This window comes from Phalacrocorax carbo, chromosome 7 (genome assembly GCF_963921805.1).
Source record: "Phalacrocorax carbo chromosome 7, bPhaCar2.1, whole genome shotgun sequence".
Lineage (NCBI taxonomy): Eukaryota > Metazoa > Chordata > Aves > Suliformes > Phalacrocoracidae > Phalacrocorax > Phalacrocorax carbo.
In genome coordinates, this window is record NC_087519.1 from 8,359,814 (window position 1) to 8,386,915 (window position 27,102).

Genomic DNA, 27,102 nt, shown 5'->3' on the forward strand with positions numbered 1-27,102 from the left:
GGCTGAGCAAGGAACACAGTGGGCGAAGGGATTTGTTTTAGAACACTCAGCAGAGTTTGTATTTTACCACACGTTTTATGATCTCCTTTTAGTCTGACATCTAGGAGCTATATGATTAAGGAAACATTGCAGCTTTCCTTCTATATTTTTATAAAGCTTATTTTTTTTTTAAATATATCTTTTCTTGTCCATGTAGTAAACCCTTTAAGCATGACCTGAAGGTGACCTTTAAAATCTCAGAACCAGAAAGCAATAGAAAAGAAGCCCAAACAGCTGTTGCTGATGTTGGTGTTTGTTAATTTTTAAATACTGTGGGTTTTCAGAACAATATGATTCATGGCTTCGTTATACAGGTATGTGTGGGAATAGATTTAGACATTAAGCATAATTTTGCTGGCTGGAACAGGGTTGTACAACTACAAGGTTTCTGGATTTGTAGATCTCAGCAAGGTGTTCTCTCAGGACTGAAGTACAGCTCTGTCTGAAGATTATATGACCTGCCGTCAACTAATCTTATTGTTCTTCAGCTTTTCTCACTCCTCCGGAGACCCTTTATTTTCAGGAACTCTTATGGTGCTGCAATTGGAATTAAGTTTATTAGCACTTGGAAGGAGATATGGGCTCTGCCCCTTCTCCCTCCCTTGGTTTGGTTCATCCTGGAGGGTTCTGGAGCAACATTTCCACTTAGGAGAAAGGCTGCTTCATTTTTTTTTTTTCCCCCCATGTACAATCCCAAGAGTTCATGTTTAGCAAATAACAACAACCTAAATTGTAAATTACATACATAATGGATTAATTAAAAAAATAATTGATGTGTTTTTTTATCTGAGACCATTAAGCAAGAATGACCAGGTGTTAGTGTCTTGTAAAGTTTTGAGCACTGAGTAGCCATGTGGTTATCAAACAGCTTGACTAGTAGAAAGTTTAATTCAGCATTTTCTCTTTGTTTTCAGAGTCTAACAGCCGACGGGCAGTGAAGAGAGGCTTCCTAGGTGGATTGCTGAGACTCTATCAAGACTGGCATCACAACGACGTCTCCAACAACTACATTTATATTCGTAGGGGTCTCCTGCTCTGCCTAAAGCACATCACCAACATCCAGCTAGGCAGGGAAACTTTCCTTTGTTCCCGGGGTATGGAGATTCTCTTCACAAGTGTACAGGTAAATGATGCTTTTGTGCTTAAGTGAGATGGATTGGTAGTTAGTGCTGGGTTCTACCTCACAGTGCAGGAAATACCATAGTTTATCCTGAATTTATATAACATATAAATGAAAAAATGATAATGTTGAAATAAAAGGTATTGACTTTTTCACAGTTCATACTTCAGAAAAGCTAAAATATTTCCACTTAAAACTAATTTTAATTCCTACTGAGACTCATGGAATTGTAGTTCAGGGTTTTTAATGCCACTTATTCAGGTGGGATGAGGTGGCTGGGCCCACAGATCTTTCAAGGGAGTATAGCCTCTGTTCATGACAAGTCCCTGGTCTGTAGAAACTTGAACAGGGTGGGTAGCAACAGCTGCTTGAGGGTAGATGTCAGCTTGTTCCCTCTCAAAAGCCTTCTACAGCCCATGTTGCTTTCTGAGCTAACATCTCCTGATAGCTCAGCCTGGGAGCAACTGCATGGAAAGTGCAAACATGGGTTCACTTTGGGTGAACAAACAGGAAATGACACACTAAGAATCCAGTGAACACTGAGAACTCTAATCCTTCCAAAGGTTAGAAGTGGAGCAGAAATGACAGCTTCAGGGGTCTCCAGTTTGCTTTTTTCCTACTGTGTGCTACTACGGAGATCTTGGAAGGGGAATTACCAAGATTAAAGAATTCAAAGCTCAATGTTCTCTCACTTCTTTGGGATGTTGTCAGTCTTACAGTGTCTCTCCAAGACATGAGGTGTCAAGAGGAGTCTGGCAGCCCTAAGACGTCTCACTCATGCTCTTCCCTACTCTGATCTGAGGTAGAGACTGCTGCTGCTACTAAAATCTTAATAATCTCCATGGTAGACAGAAAATGGGAAATCTATTCTCCTGAGAGGAACTGCAGGCTGTAGTAAGAGAGAAAGACAAACAACTTCTGTTTGCGAAAGCAATGGCTCTTTGTGTAGACAATATTTTAGTACCTTTAGGAGTTTGTTGGCTGTGGTGATTAGCCTTGACCAAACTCTGAGCAGCTAAAGAGATTTTAAAGGCATTAAAAGCTGGGTAGAAAAGTTCTGCTGAAATGTAAAAAAAAAAAAAAAAAAAATCTTTTTTTTTAATCTATTGAAATAGTTTTGCCAGGAAAGGTTTGTTTTAACATCGTCCGGTGGAACTCCTATTTACAAGGCTGGTTTTCAGTCGAAACCTCTCCAGCTGCTTATTGTATAGGCTGATGGACAGCTGAAATACTTAAGCTTTTAATAGCCTTTAAGCCTATGTCTTTACAGGAAGAGCCAATAGTTCAGACTGTCTCCTTACATAGATTAGAAGTGACTGCTACTTTATTTGAGGAGAATTTAGAGATATATTAGGAGAATTTAGAGATATTTTGAGTTCTGCCTCTACCTGGAATGAAAAATAATTTTAGATAATGAAATAATTCATGAAAAGGAAGCACTTTCTACTCCTATTTCTCTTTCCAAGCTCTGCTTAGACTTTTTTATGGCAGTTAAATGATATGTTCACATTAGCAACTGGCTGGTTTTGTATGCAGTGACAGACTGCCTACTCTGAGACAAGAAACCACGTTTGTATCTGCTTTAGGAGGGATTGGTGCATGGAACATTGTTTTGCTATATTATCATTTATCCATCTGATTTCTTAAGCTTTCCTGATTCTCTTCAGCCTTCCTGTACTAGGGTCTATTATCCTATACTCCACACTATATTTCCCAGCAGTAGCATCCATTAGCATCATTACCTTTTGCCTTACTGTCATATTGAAACCTTCTTTTTTGTAATGCCACATATGTATCATATCTGGGTTATTCCAGATTCAGTAAAGAAAAGATTGAGTGTGGAGGCCAGAAAGCAGAACCCTGGGTTTTCTGAGCTAAGGATTCGCTCTTTTCCCTCATTCACAATATCCACCACAATAATACACAGTAATGAAAACAGTCCCACAAATTCCCTGTAAGGTATCTGAAGGCTTGTTTGCACTTTATAGAAATTAGCTTTCAAACAGCATAATTGAATAATTCTGCATGTAGAAATTCATTGTCTGGATGAACATGCCTTGTTCCTGACTATCTCAATTCACTTGGCAATGAATTAAGATGGCTGGCCCAAGGCAGGCATTTATATACTCCTGTGTTTACTGTTCTAGTAAAAACAGAGTGGTTTCAGTAAACTATAGTAAGATGCTTCACAAATGTTATTCTGTTCTCATGTGTAGAAAACTTTCCTTATCTTTTCTTTTAATAACAAGCAAAGACACCCAAATACAATATGAAAAAGCGAGTAAATTGGAAAACTGGAAATAGAAACCAGTCCTCCTTGGCATTTGCTCTAACCACAATAGAACTTTCCTTGGAGATGTTCTCAAAATTCTTTTCTCTCCCCCTGTTCCTAACAGCCAGAGATCTAGAAATACATATTAAGATTCTTGTAATGAGTCTTGTAAGCGTGTCAGCTTTAGATGACTTTTTTTCTAGCCTTCCTGCAGGAATCCTGGTTAATCCCACTGAAGCTTATAATGCCATTCAATCATACATGAGAAAAAAATAAAATTCTGTAGAACTAAAAAAAAACCCTAATACAGCTATTTTCCCATTCCTGATTATAATAAAGTACTTTTATGTTCTTTGGTCATCTTCTCGGTTCCACTGGATATCTTTTTTGTCCAGCTCAAATCCTAACTGTGGGCTGTCAGACAATGGCATGAAGTATCTATTTTGCCCTCTGGGCTGTTCCACTTTATCTGTGCTGAAGGGCTACAGAAATATTAAATGGTACGAGAATGTATTGTAATATTCCTCTTCTGCCTTATAGAACATTCATGCTGCTTATTTGACTTGCATTCCTGTTCTGATGAGCTAAGTCTTAGTCCCAAGCCACTAAAGATAACATGCTGATAGACAAGGTACAGCTTGTGAACTTAGGTAGGATGCTACATTGATTAGTCAGTCTCTCTGATGGAGGCTATGGTATAGATGTACTGTACTTGGGGAAACCTGAAGGCTTGGTTTTCTGAGCATCACACCTATCACTTTTAAGCAATTTACCCTTATGCAGCAGCTGCAACTTGTTTATACAGACTCCCTGTCTCTGTTATATTGAAGATGTACACCTACTATGACCTCCAGGGGGTCTTTGCTTTTAGTTCGGGGACTGGGGGTGGGGGCGGTATTCTCTTTGCAACAAAAGATCAAGGAGTTCACTCGCATAACATGGTAATAAAGACAGAAATATTCTATGTCTTCAAAGTACGTCTGAGCTCTTATACCTCCTTACACTTCTATTTCCTACTCTGTATTATAGGAGTAGAAAACATAGGATACTGCAGGAGTTCAGTATCTCACCTAGGTAATATATAGTGATCTTTCAGACTAGCTCTTTGGCCTAATGCATAACGATATAGAGTACAGTGGGAATACTGCCTTTGAGCATGTTTTGTGTACACTAAGAACAGTGAAATAAAGGTGTAATTGTGCTAGCTTACTTGTGTTAGTTTTGGCATAATAGCGCTGGGCGTCGTTGTTGTGAAGATGCAGAAGCACAGATTTCAGCATATATTGGGAGCCAAACCATATACACGGGCTCCCTGCAGGATTTTTTAAATCCATATTGAAGAACATATCTTTTCAGTGCTCCTGTTACTGACGTTAGCTAGAGTATTTTAGCTTATGTTACTATCATGCCTTCCTTCAATATACCCTGACTATAATGTCTTAGAGCAGTGCTAGGGAATGTTGTGTCTTCTAAATGACATGCATCAATGGAAGTTCCCTGGGGGCCATGCTAGCCTGTATTTCTGTAAGAAAATGACTGCAAGAACTTGGGGTTTTGCTGTTCCAGGCATATTTCTTTGGTAAAAAAAAGAGAGAGAGAAGAAGAAAAGAAAAATGCAAGGGAGGAGAAATAAAAAAAACACAACCAAAACATAAATAAAAAGATTTCATATTCCAATCAGAAAAGTGTGTCTGCTCTGGTGAATTGTGTGTAATAGGCAGGACAATTGTAAGAGACGATTCTTAATATAGTTCTCCTTTGCTTCCCAGGACTGTTTGTCTTGCAAAAATCTGGATCCTATAACAAACACTGTAACTCAGATTCTGAGAAAGTGCTACCCCAAGGAGTCTCTGCCTGTGGTGACAGTAAGAAGTTCCTATTTCTTCCCTCTTCCTGGGAATGTCAAGGCTGAACCTCCATGTGAGGGATCGGAAGGTAAATGGCTGAAGGGTGAGTTCAACAGGAGGAAAAGGAGCATGGCATGAGAATTAAATGTGGGATCTGACAAAGGGAGTCTTGGCAGCCCAGTCTGAGGTTTACAGTTAAAATTAGCCTGATGGCCTACAGTGTCATCAGAGATGAAACTGCTCCCAGGTCTTCTTGAAGCTTGGAGATTCTGTTTGGAGAATAAGTGAGAGAAGATTAAAAGCAGCAAGGAAAAGGAGAAAAAAATCCTTCTATTATTCAAAAAAATAATGGAACAGAGCGGGCATGGCAGAGGCTGGAGATGCCATTGCTCCTCAATAATAAGAGGGAGAGACAATTGTGCCTCTGCATGACTGTTTGTGGGGGCAACGCTGCTCTGCAGGTTTTTCAGTAAAGAATTACAGGAAATATTATCCTTTTTCTTTTCTAAAATAAAAGCAGATAGCAGTCATGCAGCTTGAGTAAAAGATGTGAGCGCTTGCTGAAAAGCAGAACTTAAGCACAGGCAGGATAGCCACTCCACAGAAGAGGCGAAATGGCAGACTCCATGATTCACGCAAGCAATTTCTTTGTTGCTTTCAGTTTCGTATGGAAGATGCTCAAATACTGTAATGATGATAGCAGTAAAACACCCTAATCTAGACAATATAGATTAAGAGCATCCTGTAACATCATTGCAGCCAAGCAGAAAATCTCTGTATTGCTTTGTAACATGAGTTGGATCCATATCATGGTGACATTTGTCATGGTTTTGAAAGGCAGTGCTCGAGTCCAAGAGAACAGAGCTTTAAAAAGTGGGAGACTTAGTGCCAAATTCATTTATACTTAACAAATTAACAAATGGGATCTGCTTCAGTTAGGGTTGTGATGCGATGCAGTCTGAAGGTGCAGGTGGCACACATAGAAGAGATTGCATATATTTCTGTGGAGGGCCTGAGGGGGATATTAGGTTGAATGCCTTTGCCTCTCTTTGTTTTCTACTTCTGCAGGTGACTATGAAAGTGATGGAGAAGAAGAGGCTGAAAAAGACCTGGATGATGAGGATGTGGAGAGTAAGGAGGAAGTAGGTATATGAGCCATTGTTTCTTTAGTCATCCACATACTGGAAAGTAAAATTTTCATTGTCCGTTTTGACATACTGATAATCTGTCAAAGCAGAGAAATTGGATACGTATGTGGTCCCACATAAATACACTACATAAATAATAAATACATACATAAATACATAAATACACACATAAATAATAGAAGGATACTTGAAAGAAGGAAAAGAGAAAGCCCTGACTTTCATTGAAGAGTGTCCCCTGCACTTGTCTTATTAATTGCCACGCTTGTCACTCACGTTGGTGCAGGTTTGGTGACTTCTCTATTCCTGCAGAGAGACTGACCAGTGACTGTTAGAATCACATGCACAATCAGGGATAAATGATGGATCTTTGATTCCTCTGGGTGGAGATCAGAAATGGCGCTTAGTAGGGGAAAACTGAATTATCACCTAGGAAAGACTAACCCTTTTTTTATTCCATATTGGAGCATATTTGGGCTGTGCACCTACCCTAAGAAGGTGGTTAGTTCTTTTAAACCACCTATGTTTGTTCTTTATTTGTTGCTGCACACAGACCAATAATGCAATTAATTATTCAATATTTTTCTGACTTCTCCCTTTGCACTCTCCCTGTTATGACCTAACTGGCAAAAAACCCTTCCAACCAGCTGAGGATGGGAGTGCAAACGTTTTTGTTGTGAAAATACATATAAGCACATAAGCGAATGTGAAGTAGTGAATGCTGCTAATAAGTCTTAGCCACATAAAGTGGTTTGGGAAGGCAAATTAAACAAATGAAGTTGCAAATAGAGTCTAATTAGATATGATAGAGACTTCTGTGGAGGGCTGTTTTCATTACTTGCCCTGCCTTTTTCTCCTCAAGTGTTAAACTGATTTCACCCAGTGAAAAAAGGAATTTGTTTTTTTTTTAAAAAATCACCAAAAAAACCACCCCAAACCCACCCAAAAAAACCCCACATTAGCTCAGTGTCCTGACTTGCCCCTGTCTGGCTGTTTTTATCTGAATATTAGGGCTCGCCAAGATGCTCATTAGGAATAAAGTTCATAGTGAATTTATCTCCTTTAATTAGTTATTCATTCAGAAACAGATCCTATATGCCTCTGAACTATTTCATTATTCATAAGGATTTACCAAGTAGATGCGAGCAGATTGGTTTTTTACTTGGCCTGAGAGCTTGCTCTGAATATAGGCTTTAAGTACTGTTCGTCTGGTGTGCTGGTCATACATCTCCCATGACAAATCTTTCTAAAGGGAAAGCAAGCAGGGAATGGATAATGAACTTTTAGTTTACCTTTTTTGTGTGAGATCATTTACACAATAGTATTGATGTGATTTACAAACACTTTCACAGCTACGTAACGCATATCCATGCATACTAGTAATACCAACCAAACTGAAAATTGGCTCCATGCTTCTATCAGTAACTGTTCAGACAGTTCTATGAAAATCAAAATCATCACATCAACCATCTGTCCTCAACCCAAATCTTCAGCAAGTTTGAAGCTGCTTATGCATCATTAAGCTGTTAGTGGCAAATCCATCTAAAGTGACCTCATACCCTGTGCAGCTCTTCACTGCCTTTTCAACTAGGCCCAAACAGCGTTTCAAATTCTGTTCTGCAATACAAGTGTGGCCCAGGGTTTGAAATGCCATGGACACTTTTGCATTCAGGCAATTTTTTTTTCTTTTGATAACAGCTTCAGAAATGAGTCTATTTGAGGAGCAAATAGCTTCTCTGCTGGCATTTGATGGGCATACTTACGAATGACATATTGAATTATTTGAATAATGCTGTAGTGTAACGCCCAATCATCAATGCCATGTCTCCATACTTCCCTTTTGCCCTGTCTTTTCCTGTTTTCTTATGCAATGACCGAATGCTTGACACAGTTTGGTTTTGGTACTCATACCTGATATGGAGGAGGTTGCACATCAATGCACAGTTGCCTTTGACCATAAAAGTTTTAGTTTCTTATCCCTGATTCGCTGATGGTTGAGATCTAAAAAGCTTTTTTTCATATAAAAATATCAGGAAAGTTGGAGAGTATAGAAGATGGATTGGGCAAGGGTTTCACAAAGTTTTATAAGCAGCATTGAGAGATAAAAATAAAATACAAGCAATTGGTGCCTGCAAGTTCAGTGATACAGATAAGGGCATTTCAGTTTGATTGATAGTCACTCAGAGAAACCATGTGCTTGACTAAATCAAAGGTAGAAGTGTCAAGCTTTCTAATTTTGCTGGTGGCCTGTAAGGACGTTTTTGGCTTCAAGACACTTTGAGAATTTGCTTGCTAAATTTACATTTATTTGATTACTGTTTCTTTGAATCAGAATATTACCAATTAAATCTTGAGGGCCTGTGCCTACTGGTTTGTGCAACATAAGCAGGGGAATGGATGATATGCTCAGAAATATCTAGTCGTGTTGATGTCTCTTATTTTGAAACCTCCTAAGATAAGGTGCTTATAAAAAGGTTCAAGTTTTAGTCTTGATGCATTTTTGAAATCATCTTTTCATGGTATCTCTGTTTAGGGACTCAAATACCAAAACATCAAGTTTCCCTTTTTCATAAAATGACTTTAATACCATCATGAGTATGGGAAGAACAGTTATAGGACTCATTAAATGAGTATGATGTCACTAGAAATCAAGTGTATTCTGCAGAATATTACTTTAATGGTCATCTTGTGGGGCATGTTTAATATACAAGCTTTTTTAATCCTGCTTCTGTAGGACTATGACTTGGAGACAGATGTGAACAAATTGAGGTCAAGGCCAGTGCCTGACCGGCCAGAGGAAGAGCTTGGACAATATGAAGCAATGTGTCTAGAACTTTCCTATAATTTTCAGGTACTATCATGCTGTGGCTTCCTTTATTTGTGAATATTCAAGAGTTTAAGAAATAGGGAGCATTGACAAAAGACCACTAGACAAGGCTATTGTAAAAAGAAACCTAGGTGTCTTATAGAACTGGAAAAAAAATTGAGACTTTTTGCTGTAGTTCATTGGTGTGAATCAAGAATGAATAATAGAAAGGGAGTGATGATGTTTGGTGCACATTTAGCTTGGTATGGATTAACTAAGCACTATTGAATCAATTGCCACATCAGAAATCTGTCAGATAATAATTTGTATCCTTGCTGGCAATTTCAACAGCAATAACAAGGTCAGAATGAGATGTAGAAAATACTGTTAACTAGTGTTTTGAAGGAAGGGTTGGAGAAGATTGCACTGCTGCTGAGTGAAATGCACAGTTCAAATAATTGTTCTATTGCACTTTGGGACAAGAAATGAAGAGGACTACTGCATTCACTGCAATTCTTGGAATTTAGGAGAGCAGAAAGCCATGATTCAAATATGAATCTGGAAAGGACCACTGGCTTAATGTATCTACTGTAGACACAATGCTGTGACATTTATTATGACTATAAGTAGCCAAATGGGATTAATTTATACACTTGCACGAAGGCAGAGGTGGAGTTTTGCATGACAGATTGGCTTCCTTTACCCTGCTGTAACATTTATATTCTTAAAAAAAATGCCTTGCAAATTGTCTTCCCTAATTTGTTAGAACAATCAGCTTTGGTTGGGGATGACTCACCCAGATGACTCAGTCTGATCCTTTCAGTTTCTGAGGACTACTGCTGAAACGGCTTTGTTGATAAAGAAATTCTGGCAGGTAGTCCATGGGCTGATGTTACGCTGGCTGTCTTATTGGATGAATGCAGTTTTGGGAGATTTGTAAATATTTTCCCTTTCATCCTTGAAAGATTTCCTCTGGAAGGAGGCACAATCTGTCTTTAGTTTCTTTTAGTTTATTCTGCTTTTTTAAATTTAAAGGAGCTTGAATCAGAATCTGAGGAAGAGAAGAGCTCAGAGGACAGGGCTGAGAGTCTTCCCTCTACTCCCTCTCATTTCTTTCCAAATGCTACTTCTGTGAAACATCCAAACTACAGATGGAGAAACCAAAGTGTCACAGAGATGGGACCAGATCCAGGGGAAAAGGATTTAAAAGTCCCATTGCAGAGCTGGACAAAGAAGGAGGAATGCAGATGGGATGCGGCTGATGAAAAGCGAGACGCTGTAGAAGCAGCCCAAGATGCAGACTGCTGTGAAGAGGAAGATCCAGCCAGGAGCCACACACATACTTTGCGTCCTCTCCCAAAAGAGGCTGCTTGGTACAAAAAAATATTTTACCCTGAATGTGAGGCCTCGATCAATCCTAGTCCTGGAGGGAGGTTGGAGAGCTCAGACACAGTGACAAATCTTCTGGAGAAACACCAAGGGGCTATCCCGTTCCACAGCCCTCACTTCTACATAGCTAGGGCCAAACGTGTTAAGTCCATACCGGACTACAAAGACTTGGCATTCCCTGATTTCTGGGGTCACCAGCCACCTCCTTACAGCAAGCCCATGGTGGAGCGCAAGTATGGGATTCAAAGGTGATTGTGCTTTAATATAATTACCATGCTGAGAGATCTTGGGCTCAAAACCGGTTTATGTAGGTTCTGACTATCACATCTCTGAATGTTTTAGGAAGCTATAGAATGAATTTTGGGCTGTCCAGTCATTTGTCACAAGGAGATAGGCCAAACAGCATGACGACTTTATTTAGGTTTTCCTCCTGAGGAAAGGAAAACTGTATCTAACTGGGTTACAAACAGGATTAGGAATAAGCAGGTTTATTTGCTATCTCTGACGTGGACTTTCTGTGTGCCAGTGGATGAATTGTGAACTGTCTGTGTGTTGCTTTCTTTGTCGTACAGGTGAAGGTGGTAGTGGCAACCTTGGAGAGAGATTTTTTATGGCTTCTGTGAATCCATAAAGACTCCCCTATTTCATATTCCAAATTTTTATTGATTAAACTAGTTATTGATAAATGTATCAATGTACTTATGTATGTGGTGGGTCTCTAAGCCGGTCAAAGCTCTGACATAGAATTACTAGCGGCTTTTCCTTAAAATAAGTAGACCAAAACTCAGAATGGGCTGTAAATCTGTGACCTTGGTAGAACACAAATAAGAACAAGTTTATTTTAGAGATGGAGAAGATTCTGTGTCCTTTGAGGATACCTTTTTGCCTTCAGTCTTGCTCTTAATCCAGCCACCTCTAGTGTGTGCAACAACAAGTCTCATCTGGCTTCTTAAGGAAAAACCCTCTCTGTCCTCTCAGAGCTGTGCGTCTGTGTCAGGTTGTTCTCAGGAATCTCCCTGTCTACCCTTCTGCTGCTGTGCCCCTTCTTGCTATGCCTCTTGCTCTCTGCCTACTCCATGGGGTCCTCCAGAAGCTTCTCTGCCTTTCCTAGCATGTGCACCTGCTTCTGGGAAGTGTCATGAGCTAGAGAGCATCAGCAGGGGTAAGGTAAGCAGGCTGCTTTCCCTCCCTGCTGCCCAGCTTACTAGGAGAAGACAGCATATATGGCATGCAACACACAGAAGGAAATAAAAACAGATGTCCCCTATGGCTCACAGCTAGAGGCTGCTGGTTTTTTCATGCTATTTCAGGTATTCAGATGAGGGGAAAGCTGTGTTTTGAAGCTGTGCTGGGAGAGGAGGCTCTTCTTATAACTACCATTTTGTCTGTTCCATGTGTGGCTGTGTGCAATGACTTTACTTTTTTTTTTTTTTTTAGTGGCAGAGGGAATTATTAGCAGATACCAAACAGGCTGGTTTCTCTGCTAAACTTTAAAGCTGATCAACGCTAATCAAATGGCATTTGTGAGAACCACTAATTTCTGATCTCTAGAGAGATAACGATTCTTTCTGCAGCAAATATAAAAGCTAAAAATCTTATTTAGAAGCAAAATCAGTCTACCATCTTCTCCTTGCAATTTTGCTCTAAAAGATTTGCTTTTATGACTATAATAGCATGTGTAACCATACAGCTAAAATGGGAATAATCATATCATGCTTCAGGGCATAACATGATTGCTGCAAAGGTCATGAAGAAAATCTGGTGTTGCACATTTGATCATCTTTAAGGATCAGAGAACTTCAGTTTAATAATGAGTAGAAATTAGCTTATGAGTAGATTTAGAGTTGAGAGTCACTACGAGACAGACTAAGAGGTTTATAAGTTATGGTAGATATTTCCTCATGGGGCAAGGCTGGTCGTTTGGGAGACTGACATTGACTGGGAAGAACTGGGAATAAATCAAACTTGACTGAATACTACAGAGAGCAAAAATTTTACAGAGCAGTCATTTCACCCAAAAAGCTACTTGTTGTCATGAGAATGGAGCAGGGGCTTTTTCATGGTTAAAAAAATAAAAAATATATATATACACACACACAAAGTTCACCTGGAATTAGCACATGGAAGTGTGCTAATAACCAGTCCTTCAAAAGAATTTCCCAAGCGTCTTCATATTTCTTTTACGAGACTACCCTATACCAAGATTTCTCGTGGTGTCATTACAATTTGCCTATTTATTTATTTTTTTTCCCCTAGGGACAAAGTACTAGATGATGTTCGCCGCTTAATCCAGCCAGGCAATGTGATAGGCAGAACCGTTTTTGATTCAGACGAGGCCAGGTGGGTAACTTAAATGGAGTGCCGTAGCCAGGGCACTCTCAGTGCCGGATTAGGTAGTGAGCTCAGTTCAGCTCTGGTAAAGGTATAGAAGAAATAACCTAGGAGGTAAAGGCCCAACAGAAAATATATACAGGAGAGGTAGATTCCTAGTACGTGGGTCTGAAGAAAGGATCTATTGTAGAAGTCTCTGGAGCAAGAGAACCTCAAAACTTTTTTAGAACAAGAAAATCTGTACATCAAAGGGACTGTATGGTGTCTCTGGATATGTGTGCATTGCATGTAGTGATTTGGAACAGAAGCATGCAGGCTGACGCTGGGAATTGTACCTAGAGAATCCAGAGGCAGTCTCTCCACATCCTGAGGTGGCATTTCCCAATGGGAGTGCACTTGAGTGTCTGTACGGCTACTACAGTGTCACGGGCCATAGATGTACCCTGAAAGTTGTGGCACCTCTAAAAGGCTTCTGAAAAAAAAAAATAAATTAATCCTTGTGAACTGTTTTAAGTGCTCAACTATGGCCAGAAATTGTGGTCCTTGAGAAGATGTAGCATAGGCCAGTTGAGAAGGTCCCACATATGAAGAAGTTGCATTCAGAGGAAAGATGAGTGACTCGGAGAACATTCTTCAGAGGAAAAAAGGTGAAGGACAGTTTTGAGGTAGAAGAGAGTTTTGAAGTTGTTCAAGATTAATTTAAGGGTTTCTAAGCTTTAGGAGAAGGAAACTATAGATGAGGGGAAAGTAAATGTATAGTAATTGTGTAGAGCTGCCTTGTGTAATCAATAAATTAATGGGAATAACTCAGTGGGGAAAGTAACTGGAATAAAGAAAGTAAATATGAATTGGAACAAAAGGGAGTATTGGGAAAGGAAAAGACAATGAGATTTAGAAACACTAAGCAAGAGTAGAGGAGGATGCTGGATGGGATAGGAAGACTATAGATTTGCTCACCTCCTGCTACTGCTCAGGGTCTTGCTTATTAAAAAAAAATAATTATAAAAACCTATATTAGCATACAAAAGGTGCTGGGGAAGACTTGTCTTTGAAGTGACCTGCTATAGGTATCCTTGCTTTGATTTACTGCAGTCACTCAAGCCCAGGTGCTCCAGGCTGTCTGACATTCTTCTCCAAGTTTGAATCAGGAAACCTTCGCAAAGCCATCCAAGTGCGTGAGTAAGTACGCCTGCAGCACTGTGTCCCAACCTGCCTTTCTGCTGTGACCACGGCGTGAAATGGTGGTGTTCTCCTGGGTTTTGAAAGGGTTGGCCAGGGAAGCAGGTTATATGATGCAGAACTTATCATGCCTTCCAACAGCTAGGTGTCATGAAAGTAACAGGAGTGAGAAAACACTCAAAACATGAGCTCAGAATGTTTTGACGTGACTAACGTGAGATTTAATGGTGTGTTTGGGCACTGCTGGTTTGATGGTGTTCTTTTACTCTCACAGGATATTAATATATTTGATTGTATAGCCTGCTGCCCTCAGCAGGTTCAGTGGCAGGCTGGTGGGTGTTCATGGCCACCGTTTTTTCTGGTCTTCCTTTACAGGTTTGAGTATGACTTAATTATGAATGCAGATGTGAACAGCAACCAGCATAACCAGTGGTTCTACTTTGAAGTCCGTGACATGAAATTAGCAGTTCCTTATCGCTTCAACATTATCAACTGTGAGAAGTTCAATAGCCAATTTAATTATGGTATGAGTCTTTGGGGACTTGGGGTAGTCTTTGGTTCACAAGAATATCTTTTAATGTTGTAAATGTTTTGAACTTTCCATGTCTATAAGGGAGACTGTAAATTTACTCTTATCTGCCCTGAAATCCACCGAAAGAGTTACTTCAGATTCGTATCTTTCTCTGTCCTCAGGAGGACTGAGGAGTAAGCTGAATATTGAGACCTGAGAGAGGATTTGTGGGGAAAAAAATGTCATTCTTCTGTCTTTAGAGACCAGAACTGAGGAAGAATGGCACTGGGGTTGGGAGAGAGGGAAAAAGACAATCTGTTGGAATTGAATGAGCAGCATAGTATTGGAAAGTGCTTCTAAGATCAAAATAAATGTAGATAATCCTCAAACAAATGTTAATGATTCTTTGGGCATATTCAGAATGATATCTGCCTTCAGACATGCTGAGACTTCTCCTGATATTAACAATTAAAAAAACCCAAAACTGTTCCTTGCTGTCTTTGAGATCCTGTCATAGTCTGTGGTTCAGGAGGAAGGCAGCGTTGCTCAGAAATAAGCAGGACAAATCACAGCTTTCAATGCCCATTTTAGAAAAGAAATTATTTCTTCTGCATGGAGACTGTGGGTTGAATTCTTAGCTGTCATAGGCTGGGTTTTTTTCATTTGTTTCCAGGGAGCTGTGTTAATTTACACCAACCAGCTCAAGACCTGCCTCAGAATGCTTAATAAGCCCCTAATATCAGACTTTGCATTCCTCTGAAGCCCTGTGGATACAGCCTTCAAAATCACGAGGAGAACTCTCTCAGGATCAACATATCTAAAACAAATAGCACTAGGAGCCGAAATGACTTGTTCCTTGTATTTGTGAAACTAGCTGGATGAGTGGCATAATGAATTATAAGCCATTTGCTCTTTAACCCTAAGAGCTGAAGTTCAAGTATTCATATAGATCCCAAATGAAAATGAGGGGGGTTTTGTAATCTTATTCTGCTTCAGTGTTGGTGTGTCTGGTAGCAGCCTGAAAATGAAGTCTGTTGAGGCCCTACTGTAAACCCCCATACAACCTCTGATACAGCCACCAGTAGCTTCACAGCTAGAGATTCTGGCTATTATTGGTGGAAGGCCGCTTGTTTATCTGCTAGTTTGGGTGTTCTCAGCATTTATAATCTTATTTTGTGCACCCGAAATTGTACATGACTCATGTTCAACCATGCAACAAAAAATATGTTTGCAAAGAAAATGTAAAAATACCACCCAGCATAAGGAGGGAGTCTAAGCCATGGCTTGCTTTTGTATGGCTGGTACGTGGGATTGGCTGTTAAAGCGATTCTGCTGTGGGCTACTTCTGCTTCTCTGAGAGGGCAGCGAAGCTCCAGCTTATCTGGCTTGGCTGAGCGAGACTCACTACCCCTTCCAGCACATGCATAATATTTACACAGACTGTTGGTAAGAGATGCTGTTTATTCACTACATTCCCTCTGCTCTTTCCTGGGCTAATGCCCGTGCCATAATACTGAAAGCTTCCAGTTGTGATGCAGTGCCAAAATGCCATGGGTGGCAATACTTTACAGCTCCTGGTTACTGATCTGTTTTAATTTTTTTTCCCTTCCCTTTTGCTCTTGGTTAGATGGTACTGTGTAATTTTGAAATAGGCAAAAACGATATTTCATGAAATAGTTGTGACCAGGAGCAGAGTAAGTCAGGATGTGCAGCCTCCAGGTCTCTTCTTCCCCCTTTTCCACCAACTTACTCTACCATGGGAAATAATGAGATTTTGTCAGAAGCCTGATTTGTGTTTATTTTCTAAAACTGAATGTTTTCACAGGGGAAGTGGAAAGGAGAAACTGGTTAAGGTTGGGGTGGGTTTTTTCTTGTTTTCTTTGTTTTTTTTTTTTAATTAAAATGAGATGTCAGACCAGTATCAACCACCGCTTGGAGGCACTTTGATGTGCATGTCCTTTGGACTCGCAGAGAATGGCAGGGGTGGAATTTGGGTTGAGAGCATTGCAGACGCTGAGCCTCACAGCTCTTGTCTGCTGACCTGGGCTTCTAGGCAGGCCTGTATCTCTCAAAGTCACTATGCCCATGTCCTGGGCAAACATAGAATTGCTTCTTGTACGTGACTTATGGCTCTGGGTCAGGAAGCAGCAATCTAGAGGTTACTCCTAGCTGTAGGCTAGTTAGTTCTACCCCACACCACAGCCAAAGGTGAAATGGAAAGCCATTTCTTAAAGCGCTGGAGAGTTTAACAGAGAAAACCAAAGGAAGAAGGGAAACTGAATAGCTGCTTATGGAAATATGTTATCAGTATTAATGATTTTCAAGCATCACCTCCTCCCAGTACAAGAATAGTCAAGAAAAGGCTCAGGGGGCAACTTATCAACGTGCATAAATATTCAAAAGGGTGTTTTTCCCTTGCTTAAATATGCTTTCATAGAAGTGCCACCAGCAAAACTGCTGGGCTCAGCTGTGGCTGTGCTGGGTCCACTGGAGCTGGCTTGCACCACCCCAGGGCAGAGGCCACCTCTGCAGCCCCAGCCACCAGCACCTTGCCAGGGATACCCCATGCAGAGGGCTTCACTGGTGTGGTAAGGATCTACCATACCTGAAAAAGAGCAAGTGGGTGTTTAGAGTGAAGGAATTTGATACCAAACCCACCTGCAGGTGGGCTGGCATCATGGAGCTGTAAGTATGCAGCTCAGATCAGAGAAAGCCTGGTACCTCAGGTCATAAAATGGTAATATTTTGGAGGTCAGGAAGAAGTAATCTTCTCATATAATACAGTACAAAGATGGATGCTATCGTTATCAGCATTTATGACACATAAGTATTATTTAGGTCTAAAGGCAAGTTTAAAACCTTCTAGTTTTCCTTGCTCCTTTCTGAAGGTACAGTATTGGATGCACCGCAGATCTGTAATGCTCTGGTAGGATTAAGGATTCAATAATGGTGCAGCCAAGCATAAAATATTGGGCTAACCAAATTACTGATCTTGTTGATACTTCAATTCCTATTCTATTCTTTCCCTTCCTCTGCTTGTAAACAGAGTGGCTTGAAGTCCTCCTTTGCAAAAGCTGGTAGATAATTTATTTCTAATAAACTCCATTCAGCTCATTTGCTTTGCTTTTTGTACAGACATGGCTATATCAGAACAAAGCATGGGGCTTTGGGACATGTATTTTCTTTGCATAAACTATCTGCAGAGAGAGCACAGACAAAATAATGGTGTTTCTTTTTTAGTCTTTTCCTCCCCATCCCTGTCTTCTCCAGCCAAGGAAGTCAAGTCACTTGAAACTGTCTTGTTTTATGTAGGCATGCAGCTGGTCATGTATTCAGTGAAGGAAGCTCTCCAGGGCAGGCCTTGCTGGCTTCGGGCAGGCCATGATATCTGCTACTACAAGTAAGTGCATTTTTGGTGAAAAATTTGTGGCTTCTTTTCCCCCTCTGCTCCCCTCCTGCTAACTGTATCGATATTGTTAACCTCTGACCACCAGGGCCACCTGTTTCAGATGTTTCTAAATTGGTGCTAGTTCAATGTGTGATGTGCTTCCAGCTTCAGGAAATGGCTACTAGAGAGATCTCTATATTGGATTCCTGGGGAGAAACAGGGCATGTGCAGAATTCACTTCCCCAGGGGGAAGGAGGAGGAAAGGGAATGGAGGATGCTCAAACCTTGCTGATGCAGCAAGGAACACAAGGCAGATTAACCCACAAAGGTAGTGTAGTTGGTTTTTTACCCTGTCCGGGAATAAATGAGCTGGATGGAATCACTGTTTTTCTTTTGCATACATTGACTTTTCTAAGAGACATAGGAGCTAAAGAAGGGTTAGCATATACATAGGAGTGTGTGTGTGTGTATATACACACATAAACACACACATATATGTGCTATGTACACCTATATTTATGTATAGGTAGAAATAGACATATACAAACACACATTTATTGATTTGCTTGTGAACCTATCTCTATACCTTAGTATCTTCACCAACTTACCTTCTCTGCAAAGCTGGAACTGAAATCCTAGAAGGCAAACTGCTCTGTGGACCACATTTATACACGCTGTAGCACTGTTTATACACCTTGTCCTGAGAGCAGAGGCAGTAGGGTTTAGCCTTACTCACTGTCATGCGAGAACTTTTATCTTTTTACTGGGGCCAGATGACAGGGGTGTAAAGCAGTTCTGACAAGCTCAGGGCTGATACTTATGCAAGTTCCCTGTTTCAGGCTGTTTTTGCAGTGTGTCAGTGCCTCGAAAGAAAAGCACTAGATCAGTCTCATCTTTAACTTATATCTTAGCTGGAGCTTGACTCATGTGAGAAATATTCTCACCTAGGTAGCTCATTTTCATGCAGAAAACTGATCCCTGATTCATTCTGGTTATTACAGTCAAAGGAGACAAGTGCAGAGTTGGGGGTTTTAGTAGGTTGAATGAACCCTGCTTTGCTTTCTCAAGGCTTCTAAAATGTTATCTGCATCATATATTATTTTAAAGCTGATGATTGAAAGATTTTTCAGGAATAGGATAATTGGTGTGTTTTGGATTAGAAAATCTTGCAGAGTTGAAGGCTTGGGGACAGAATAGAACAAGTAGGAAAATTACAGGTGTGAGTAAATGCATTTAGTGGAGTGGGATGTCTGGGAATGATGCAGCCCGGGGTGGTGCAAGCAGGAGGAGGAGCCCTGCACTGCAAAAAGAGCTTATATGTTGAGGATGAATTGGTAAAGCATTATGGGTGAAGTTCACATGCTTTTTAACCAAATACTGCAGCATTTGGTGTTAATTATTTTATCCTGGCCTCTACCTATTGTGACCTGAAACCTGGGGCTAAGAATGCCCGAGTGACAAATTTTCCCATTGTTTTTAAAATTATTTTATTTCTGTCTTATTCCTATTCGCTAATTTGCCTCACCAAAGTGCCTCTGTGTCTCGGGCTTCTGAGTACTGTATTAGGCACTATATAAACAAGCTGAGAGTCTGGTCCTTGCCCCTAATATCTTGCAGTTGAAACGAAGGGCTTGGACTACCCAATGAGTGTAGATGGGCAGGGAAATATGAGGAAAAATGTGTGAACACAATTAACAATAATGTTAATTGCCTGACATAGTAAGCAGCGCTCTCGGGACAGAGCTGAACTTCTCTGATGTTCTCAATGGTACTCCTTTCTTCATGAACTCATGTGCTGAGGCTGATTTTAGAAACTGTTGTGAAATAAGGGGTTTTCTTTGTAAGAAATAGTGTTTGTGTTGTAGCTAACAATTTTGCTGGTAGGTTCAGAGGTGGCTATGTTCACAAGCAGATTTGATGAGACAATAAACCCAAACAATGACAGTGGGCTGCCTTCCAGAAGTATCAGAGCCTCAAACTTGTGTTCGTACAAAAATATTCCAAGTCATCCTAAGTATCTGTTGTAATCTGTTATTTCTTTTTCTTTCTTTTGGGGGGGTGGGGGGTGCTGAGGGTTCAGATTATCCTCTCTCAATCTGGCATCCTGTCTGGCAATTTGAGTAGCTATTTTATTTTGTATATAGTGAAGTACTCTTCACTAACCTTTATTCACCTAACCTTTTCTACCTCAAGAGCTAACGTACTGTGGTGCAGTGGCTTCCCTTTTTGTGCCTGTAACCTCTGGCTTCTGTGACTCTGGGTTTCTGGATGGGCAAACTACGTGCTGATTACCATGGCAGTGGCTTCTCATGTCGTTAACAAGGCAGTTATTGTGCAGCGATTAAACAGCAGCTGACTTCTGAGATTAAGCCATGATTGTACAATTAAGCTTGTAATCAGATTCTTGTTCAGAATATGTGAGAAAATGGAGTTTTATTGATTTGGAACATTCTGTGTTTTCTAACTGTATATTGAATTATATGTCAATATATTCATCTAGGATAACTACTTGTTGTTTGTCTCATTTACTGTTTATTTCAGGTTTAAATGTGGTTTTGTATATACAAGAATGTATATACAAGAATGTACATACACACAGATATATGCACTTTCACCTCTACTGAAACTGTAATCTTTTCAGTGATTATAGAAGAGATTCCCAGTCATGAGAAGTTGTATGTGGGAGGGAATGTGAAGCAAGTACTTTTGGGGTTGCTCAGACTTTGGTTCAAAATAGGAGGAGATGGGTTTGCTGTACTGATATCACGCTGCTTGTGTTTTGGGGAAAGAGCTCGCTTCATGTCTGTTCACCCTGGTCACAGGTATCCTGGGGTGGGACTGGCACATTTTCAAGGCAACCTCATGTAATTACTTTTACCAGGTGTTATTAATAAATATAGGAGAAGAGTGATATACTTACAAAAATAAGGAGCTCAAAGATGCCCTTAATTGCTTTTGCAGCAGGGCTCTTATTGAGAGCAACCTCTGAGCTGAAGGACAATGGGAGGAAAGGCACATTTGCAAGATGTCTGGGTGATGCACACTGGCTGATCTTTGCTGACATTCATCTTCACTGAAGATGGGATAGTTCACTCATAAAGATGAATGTTGTGGCACAGCTCTGTCATCGTGCACCTTTCCCATATGTCTCACAAGAGTTTTTATGTTACAGAGAGTATTAGCAGTGCTCTTGTCAAAAGGAAGCTGAGTGACACTTCTGCTCTATTTTATTGCCTCTCTGTGAAGTGACAGGATACACCCATGATAAACAGAGTTGCAGTTACTATAAGATCATCTAATTCACTTGCTGTCTTGGCAGCTTTTATGTGCTGAATAATATTCCTTTCCAGCAAATTATTTAAGGAACAATGGCAGCATGCTGAATTGGTGACAATGTGCTTGTGCCTTTGGTTTCATGGCTCTTTCTAAGCATATTATCTAACCTCCAGCTTTTCCAAACAATAGTCAGTTCACAGATAGTAATGAGGTACATGGAGTGTTTTGTTCTCACATCACCACTACAGACTTGGCTGTTTGGTGATCACAACAGTGTCAGAACTAGGTCTTCTCTTTTCAGCATCTTTATAATAACATTAGATGAAATCACCATCATAGCAATGGCAGGCCACCTGTCAGTTCTAATGATATCTACAAGAGAGGGCTGAGACACCAGTCTTAGTCTGAGAGCACCTGACCTTTACAATATCACTGAAGGCCTTAATAACAAGGTGGCTGTGGGAATATTCTGCTTCAACTGGCATTCTGCCTGCAATCTTGACAATAAAGATGCCTTAACATGGATTTGGCCCTTGAAAGGGAAGTTGTGTTGTGCATTTCCAGTTTCTGATGTAGCAGACTAAAATAATAGCCATGCCCTGTAAATTGTTAAATACGGCTTGTTTTTTTACAGTATGAACCAAGGGGTTACTGAAGCATATTGCACTTAGTAGCCACACTTAGAGATATAAGAAGGTCAGGGTGGTGGAAGGATTTTGGACAAAGGGAATGTACCAGTAGATTAGAAGTGATAAATAGTTTACTTTCTGTTTTGGCTCTTTTGAAATGGCCTAGAAGTGTGGGATATAGATATTTTCTTCTGCCATTTTTGTCTAAGCTGGTACAAAGCCATCATTCCATCACCTACCTGTGTTTGTACTATACTAAATGCAGCAGAGGGGAAGTCTAAAGATGATATGAACAAGAGATGTTTGTTTTGTATTGCTAAGTGCCTTTGAATTCCTGAGTTACAGTCCAGCTCCTTTATTGACCTGCCTGTATTTTTGGCCAAGTGGCATCACCTGTCTATGTCTCAGTTTCCCTGTCTAAAAAGGATGGAAAATTAGTCACTTATCTGCCACCCAAATAATGGGAATAGATAAATGGGGAGCAAATTTTAATTAGATAATGCTTGCAAAGGTCTTTTAAGCTCAAAAAATTATCGTGCAGAGTAAGTGATAAGTAGTATTATAATTATTATTAATTAGCTTTCCATCACAGCTATGCTAGAAATATACTGCCTGTACATTATTTCTGAAGAACAGCAAGCAAAATGATTTAACTATTAGAAAGTGACTGAAAGGCACAGTACATAGAGCTTGCATGCTGATTAAAACCCCCACACTCGAGTCTCTTATTTTCTTTCTAATAATCAGTGTATTAGTTTCTAGAGAGCATGTGAGACTTTGTGAACATTTTTTGAAAGAGAACACAAATAAGGTTGTGAGGACCAGGTGTTGCTAGGGTCCTCTTTCTTCCTTCCCTCTTCCTTGCTTGTTAAATTGGGTTTCATGCTGGTATTGTAGAGAGTTCTGATGAAAAAGGGTGAGGAAGAAAAACTGTCAGCCTGGTGGAGGAACAAGGAGGCAATAAAGCCATCTTGGGGTGACAGCAGTAGGAGAGAGAGGCAAGGAAGAAAAATGTCGTGGTTTTTTTTTTTTAAGGTTTCTTTAAAAAATATTCAGAGCTACTATATTGTATTGATTGTGAGGAGACCCGGTTATATGCAGTAGGAATACATGATCATTTACACTGCTTACATGCAGGTGGTTTTCCTTTCTAAAGCATGGCTGAAGAACGTTGAAGCCTCACAAAGCCAGTTGTGAACTTCCTGTTACTAACAGCTGGTTTGCTATAGATTGAAGGAGGTGTCTATAAGTGATTCAAAAGTCTGGAAATATTGTCTGGGCAGGCAGTTTGCTGGACTTGCAGAGGTGCTCAAAACAAGAATGAAATGTGCTGCTAAGCAGTTCAGGGAGAGCTCTGCATCAGTACCCTTGGGATCATGCGACCTGAGTGCTGTCAGGAGCAAGGACCATTGACTACCAGCATAGCATTAAGGTCAGAAGTGTCTGTCTTGTGGTGCAAAACCCCTGGGTTAAGTGGTATTTTAGACCAGAGATATTTTTGGCTGCACAATTACAGACTATAGAGGGAGAAACCTTTACTGGAGCATTAGGGACAGGTGGGAATACTTTTCCCAATGTGTAAGAAAGGTGTTTAGGCAGTATCTGCCCACAAGGACCTGCTTCCTCCCATACCTCTGACTACAAGTGTGAATTTGGAGGGGAGGACTCAGAATATCTCAGCATTTTGTCACAGTTCTTTATGAATAAGGTCATCTAACCATTCAAGTGACACTGAATATAATAGAGGCTATGGAGATGAGTACTTTCCTTATGCACTATACAAGAAATGGGTCTTAATTGTCCTTTGCTGTTAAAATTAACCAGAACTGGATTAAATGTCATTGTCCTGACTTGAAGAAAAAAAAAGGAGGCTCACATACTGGATCCACTGAAATACATATATAATAGCTAAGTAGAATTTTCTGTACTTGTGGGTTCATTGCATTTTTCTCCTCTGAGTCTTTGTCCAATATTAAGGTGGTTTATTTGCAAAAGAAATGTTGGGGTGAAGGGTTCAGCCGAGAATAAAATCATAAGCTTTTCCGTTTGCCACTGTGACTCAGTGTTCCTGTACTATCTATTGATCCAGTCAGTATCACTCACCCCACATGTTCCTAACTATTAAATTCAGGTGAAAACCCAGCAGCATTGTATTGTGTCTTCTTTATGAAAAAGAGCTGATTATTTTGGAGAATTTGACAAGAATAATTATCTTTTCTCTCCACCCCTTTGAATAAAAATGAACAGCAGCAAAATAAACTAGTATTGTAAATTTCAGGAGCTGAAATTGCATCTTTTGGTTGCCTCTTCTATTTTGCATTTTAATGCAACATTGATGATAACATTTGTCAAAGAAACCTCACAGTCCTTCAGAATCAGAAGGTTCAGCAACAGCATAATTGGTGCAATGTGGGAAAAATATTGTTTGAAATGTATTTATGGATGCGATTTGCTGTGAGTCTTCTCCCTAAATTGCATGAATTGTATCTTCATCTGCTGGAAGAAAACTTTCTTACTTAGCCTAAAGTAATTTTTTTACCAGAGTAAGTCTCCTGCAGGAGATCTGGTCCTGGGACTAGACTGAGAAGCTCACTTTAAGATTTTAGTGTTAAGAAAGGGAGTGTCAAGGGCCTGAGGGCACTAGTAGCCCTTGATCACCCTGACCAGCCTCACCCAGGGCCCCTGCCCACGTCCTCTGCCCATGGGCCCAGGAGCTCTCTTTAAGCTCTGTCCTGGTCACTCAGTCTGAGCTCTGTTGGAGTGAGGCTCCAGCTCAGTCACTGCTGCGTCTGTACTTTGCTGTGAACTCTGGTGATACAGATCCTGACCCATGGACAGGCCTCCTGGCTTGACCCAGACCTGCCTCATCAATAAAAACTGGTCTCATGATCTGGATGTGTGGTTGGACCTGTATGCACCCCTAGCCTAGGTATGACCTGCTCAGGTACTGTGGGAGAGGACCCTGGCTGGGGAGGACCCTGCTCTGCTGGTTTCCATATCAAGCTCAGTTCCCCATCTTTAAAGGAGCAACTGGTGCTCGCTGTTCCCTGACAGGAAAAGGCTCAAATTTTTGAAAAGGAGGCATCCAAAAGAGAGGATTTTTTTGGTAGCTCACAACAAAAATCTGTATTAGGTCGCTTCTCCTCTGTGTGAAGTCTACCCAAACCCATTCTCTTCCTACTCAGGGAACTTTGATATTTGAAATATTTTTATGTATGTCCTATTTATTTTTTTTTTATTCCTGAAATATCCCTTTTCTTCCTGTGGTGGTATTGAATGGTTGGTTTGGTAGGGTATTAATATTTTCTAAATCTCTAGGCTTTCACAGAATATTTTCACGTGGCATTGTTCAGGGCTGTGAATAGGTACCTGCATCTCTCAGCAAAATAATTTGGATGTTGGAAGCAATACAGCAGTGTTAGCTGAATGCATTCATTTCAATACGTCTGGACTTTGCCATATGAACTAATATTAGCTGTCGTTTTATTTGCACCTTCACAAAATGAAACAGTTATTTTCCTATGAGAGTACTCCCATCCATCAGCAGCACGTGAGTAGCTGCAACTGGCTGTGCCCAGTACTGCCACACACAGTTCTGCCTCTTAACTCCCTGCTGGTCTTTGTGTACTGCGTGAACCCCAAGGCACCCTTGAATCTGGTGTGCCACCTTGGTCAGCGGAACTTACCTTCATGATCCTGTTTGCGTCTCTGTCTAGTGGAGCCATGGTTTCTCTAACCTGCCATCTTTTATATAGCCTGTAGGTGCATTGCTATGCTACTGGATGCTGTTTATCACTCTCATATTTTTGTACCTGTTCATCACTGGGATTGGATTGATTGTACTTATATAAGGCTTCTCCAGTTTTGGTAAAATGACTGCTTGAGTTTGGAGCCCACCTACAGCATGAGATGAAAAGTCATTTAGAATAGACACTTCTCTGAATGCTTAGTTCTTTCATGGTTGCTTCAAACATGCATCTGGAAGCGCTAACCATCTACTTCCCTCTTTCTCCAGAAACCACTACCGCTGTAGTGCAGCTTCAGAGGAAGGCACGAGAGGAAGGTGCTACTACACGCTCACCTTCAGCATCACGTTCCCTCACAAAGATGATGTCTGCTATCTGGCCTACCATTACCCCTACACTTACTCCACGATGATGGTAATACTGCTATGCCCACCTAGATAACCTAATGGGCCTGAGAGTTTGGAGCTGCCTTGGGTATGAGAATTTGACATAGCTTAGAGAAATTTCTGTGTGAGATAAGCTGAGGTACAAACCATTAGTGCTTATACCAGTCAGAAAATAACACAAACCAAAGCTGTCTGCATTTGCTTGGGGTGAGGAGGAGGGGCCTAAAGATAATGACAAGTCAAAAGTGAAAGCTACCTGCTCCTTCTCCTGACAGAAGGTAACAGCTCAGCTTTTGGAGCTGCACCCAGCAATACCATAGTGCTGGACCTCATGTGACTGCTTTGTCAGCCGGTTCCTCTGTGCCAGTTGGAGCATCAGTAGGCATTTGAGACGACATCCCCACCAGTGCTGTCAGTACAGAAACTAAAACAGTACACGTCTAAGGCATAAATTGTATTTTTGAGTTGTATCAAGTTTGCTTCCTGGGGAAGGATTCGTTTTCTACAGCCTTTTCTGGCTAGGGATGGATGGTAAGGGAATTTTCTGGGAAATGCATCCACTGCACTTTCTCTATGATTGATGTAGAAGAACCCAAGGTCTGAAAGGAAGGTAGGATAAAAGAAAGGAAATGAATGGTTCTGGGAGTAGCATTGTTTTGTTCTTAAAGGTGAGAAAGATGTTACTGAAAAAAAAAAAGACAACAGTTCCAGTAGACCAGGTCCCCTTCCTTCTCCCACCCAGTTTCCATTGTAAGCACTTTTTCTGGGCAATAAATACTGCTGTGGGTTGATGAAGTTTGGGCTCGCTCTATTTTTAATAATGGTATCAGTTTGCCATTACCAGATAGGAAAGACTCTGCTTTCAAGGGAGAGAGTGTCCCCTCCCACTTACTAGCCGTGCTGCTCGGCATGCCAGCATAGTTAGGATCAGATTAATTCCCACTCAAACATCAGTCTCTTGTCAATTGCTTTACATCCTATTATAGATGTTCAAAGAAACTGCTTCCAATATCTGGGAGGGGGCCAGTCAAGCCTTCA

At 40.6% G+C, this 27,102-nt stretch overlaps 1 protein-coding gene across 1 annotated transcript in view; it reads left to right on the forward strand.

Moving 5' to 3' along the window:
* Window positions 1–27,102, forward strand: part of AGBL1 (AGBL carboxypeptidase 1) — a 270,761-nt gene that overhangs the window by 37,642 nt on the left and 206,017 nt on the right. Inside the window, exons 5-14 of the mRNA XM_064456203.1 lie at window positions 954–1,162; window positions 5,201–5,366; window positions 6,347–6,420; window positions 9,158–9,274; window positions 10,265–10,866; window positions 12,875–12,958; window positions 14,042–14,128; window positions 14,504–14,652; window positions 17,952–18,039; window positions 25,948–26,092. Of these exons, the coding sequence (XP_064312273.1) occupies window positions 954–1,162; window positions 5,201–5,366; window positions 6,347–6,420; window positions 9,158–9,274; window positions 10,265–10,866; window positions 12,875–12,958; window positions 14,042–14,128; window positions 14,504–14,652; window positions 17,952–18,039; window positions 25,948–26,092 (1,721 nt within the window). The remainder of the gene's footprint in view (window positions 1–953; window positions 1,163–5,200; window positions 5,367–6,346; window positions 6,421–9,157; window positions 9,275–10,264; window positions 10,867–12,874; window positions 12,959–14,041; window positions 14,129–14,503; window positions 14,653–17,951; window positions 18,040–25,947; window positions 26,093–27,102) is intronic.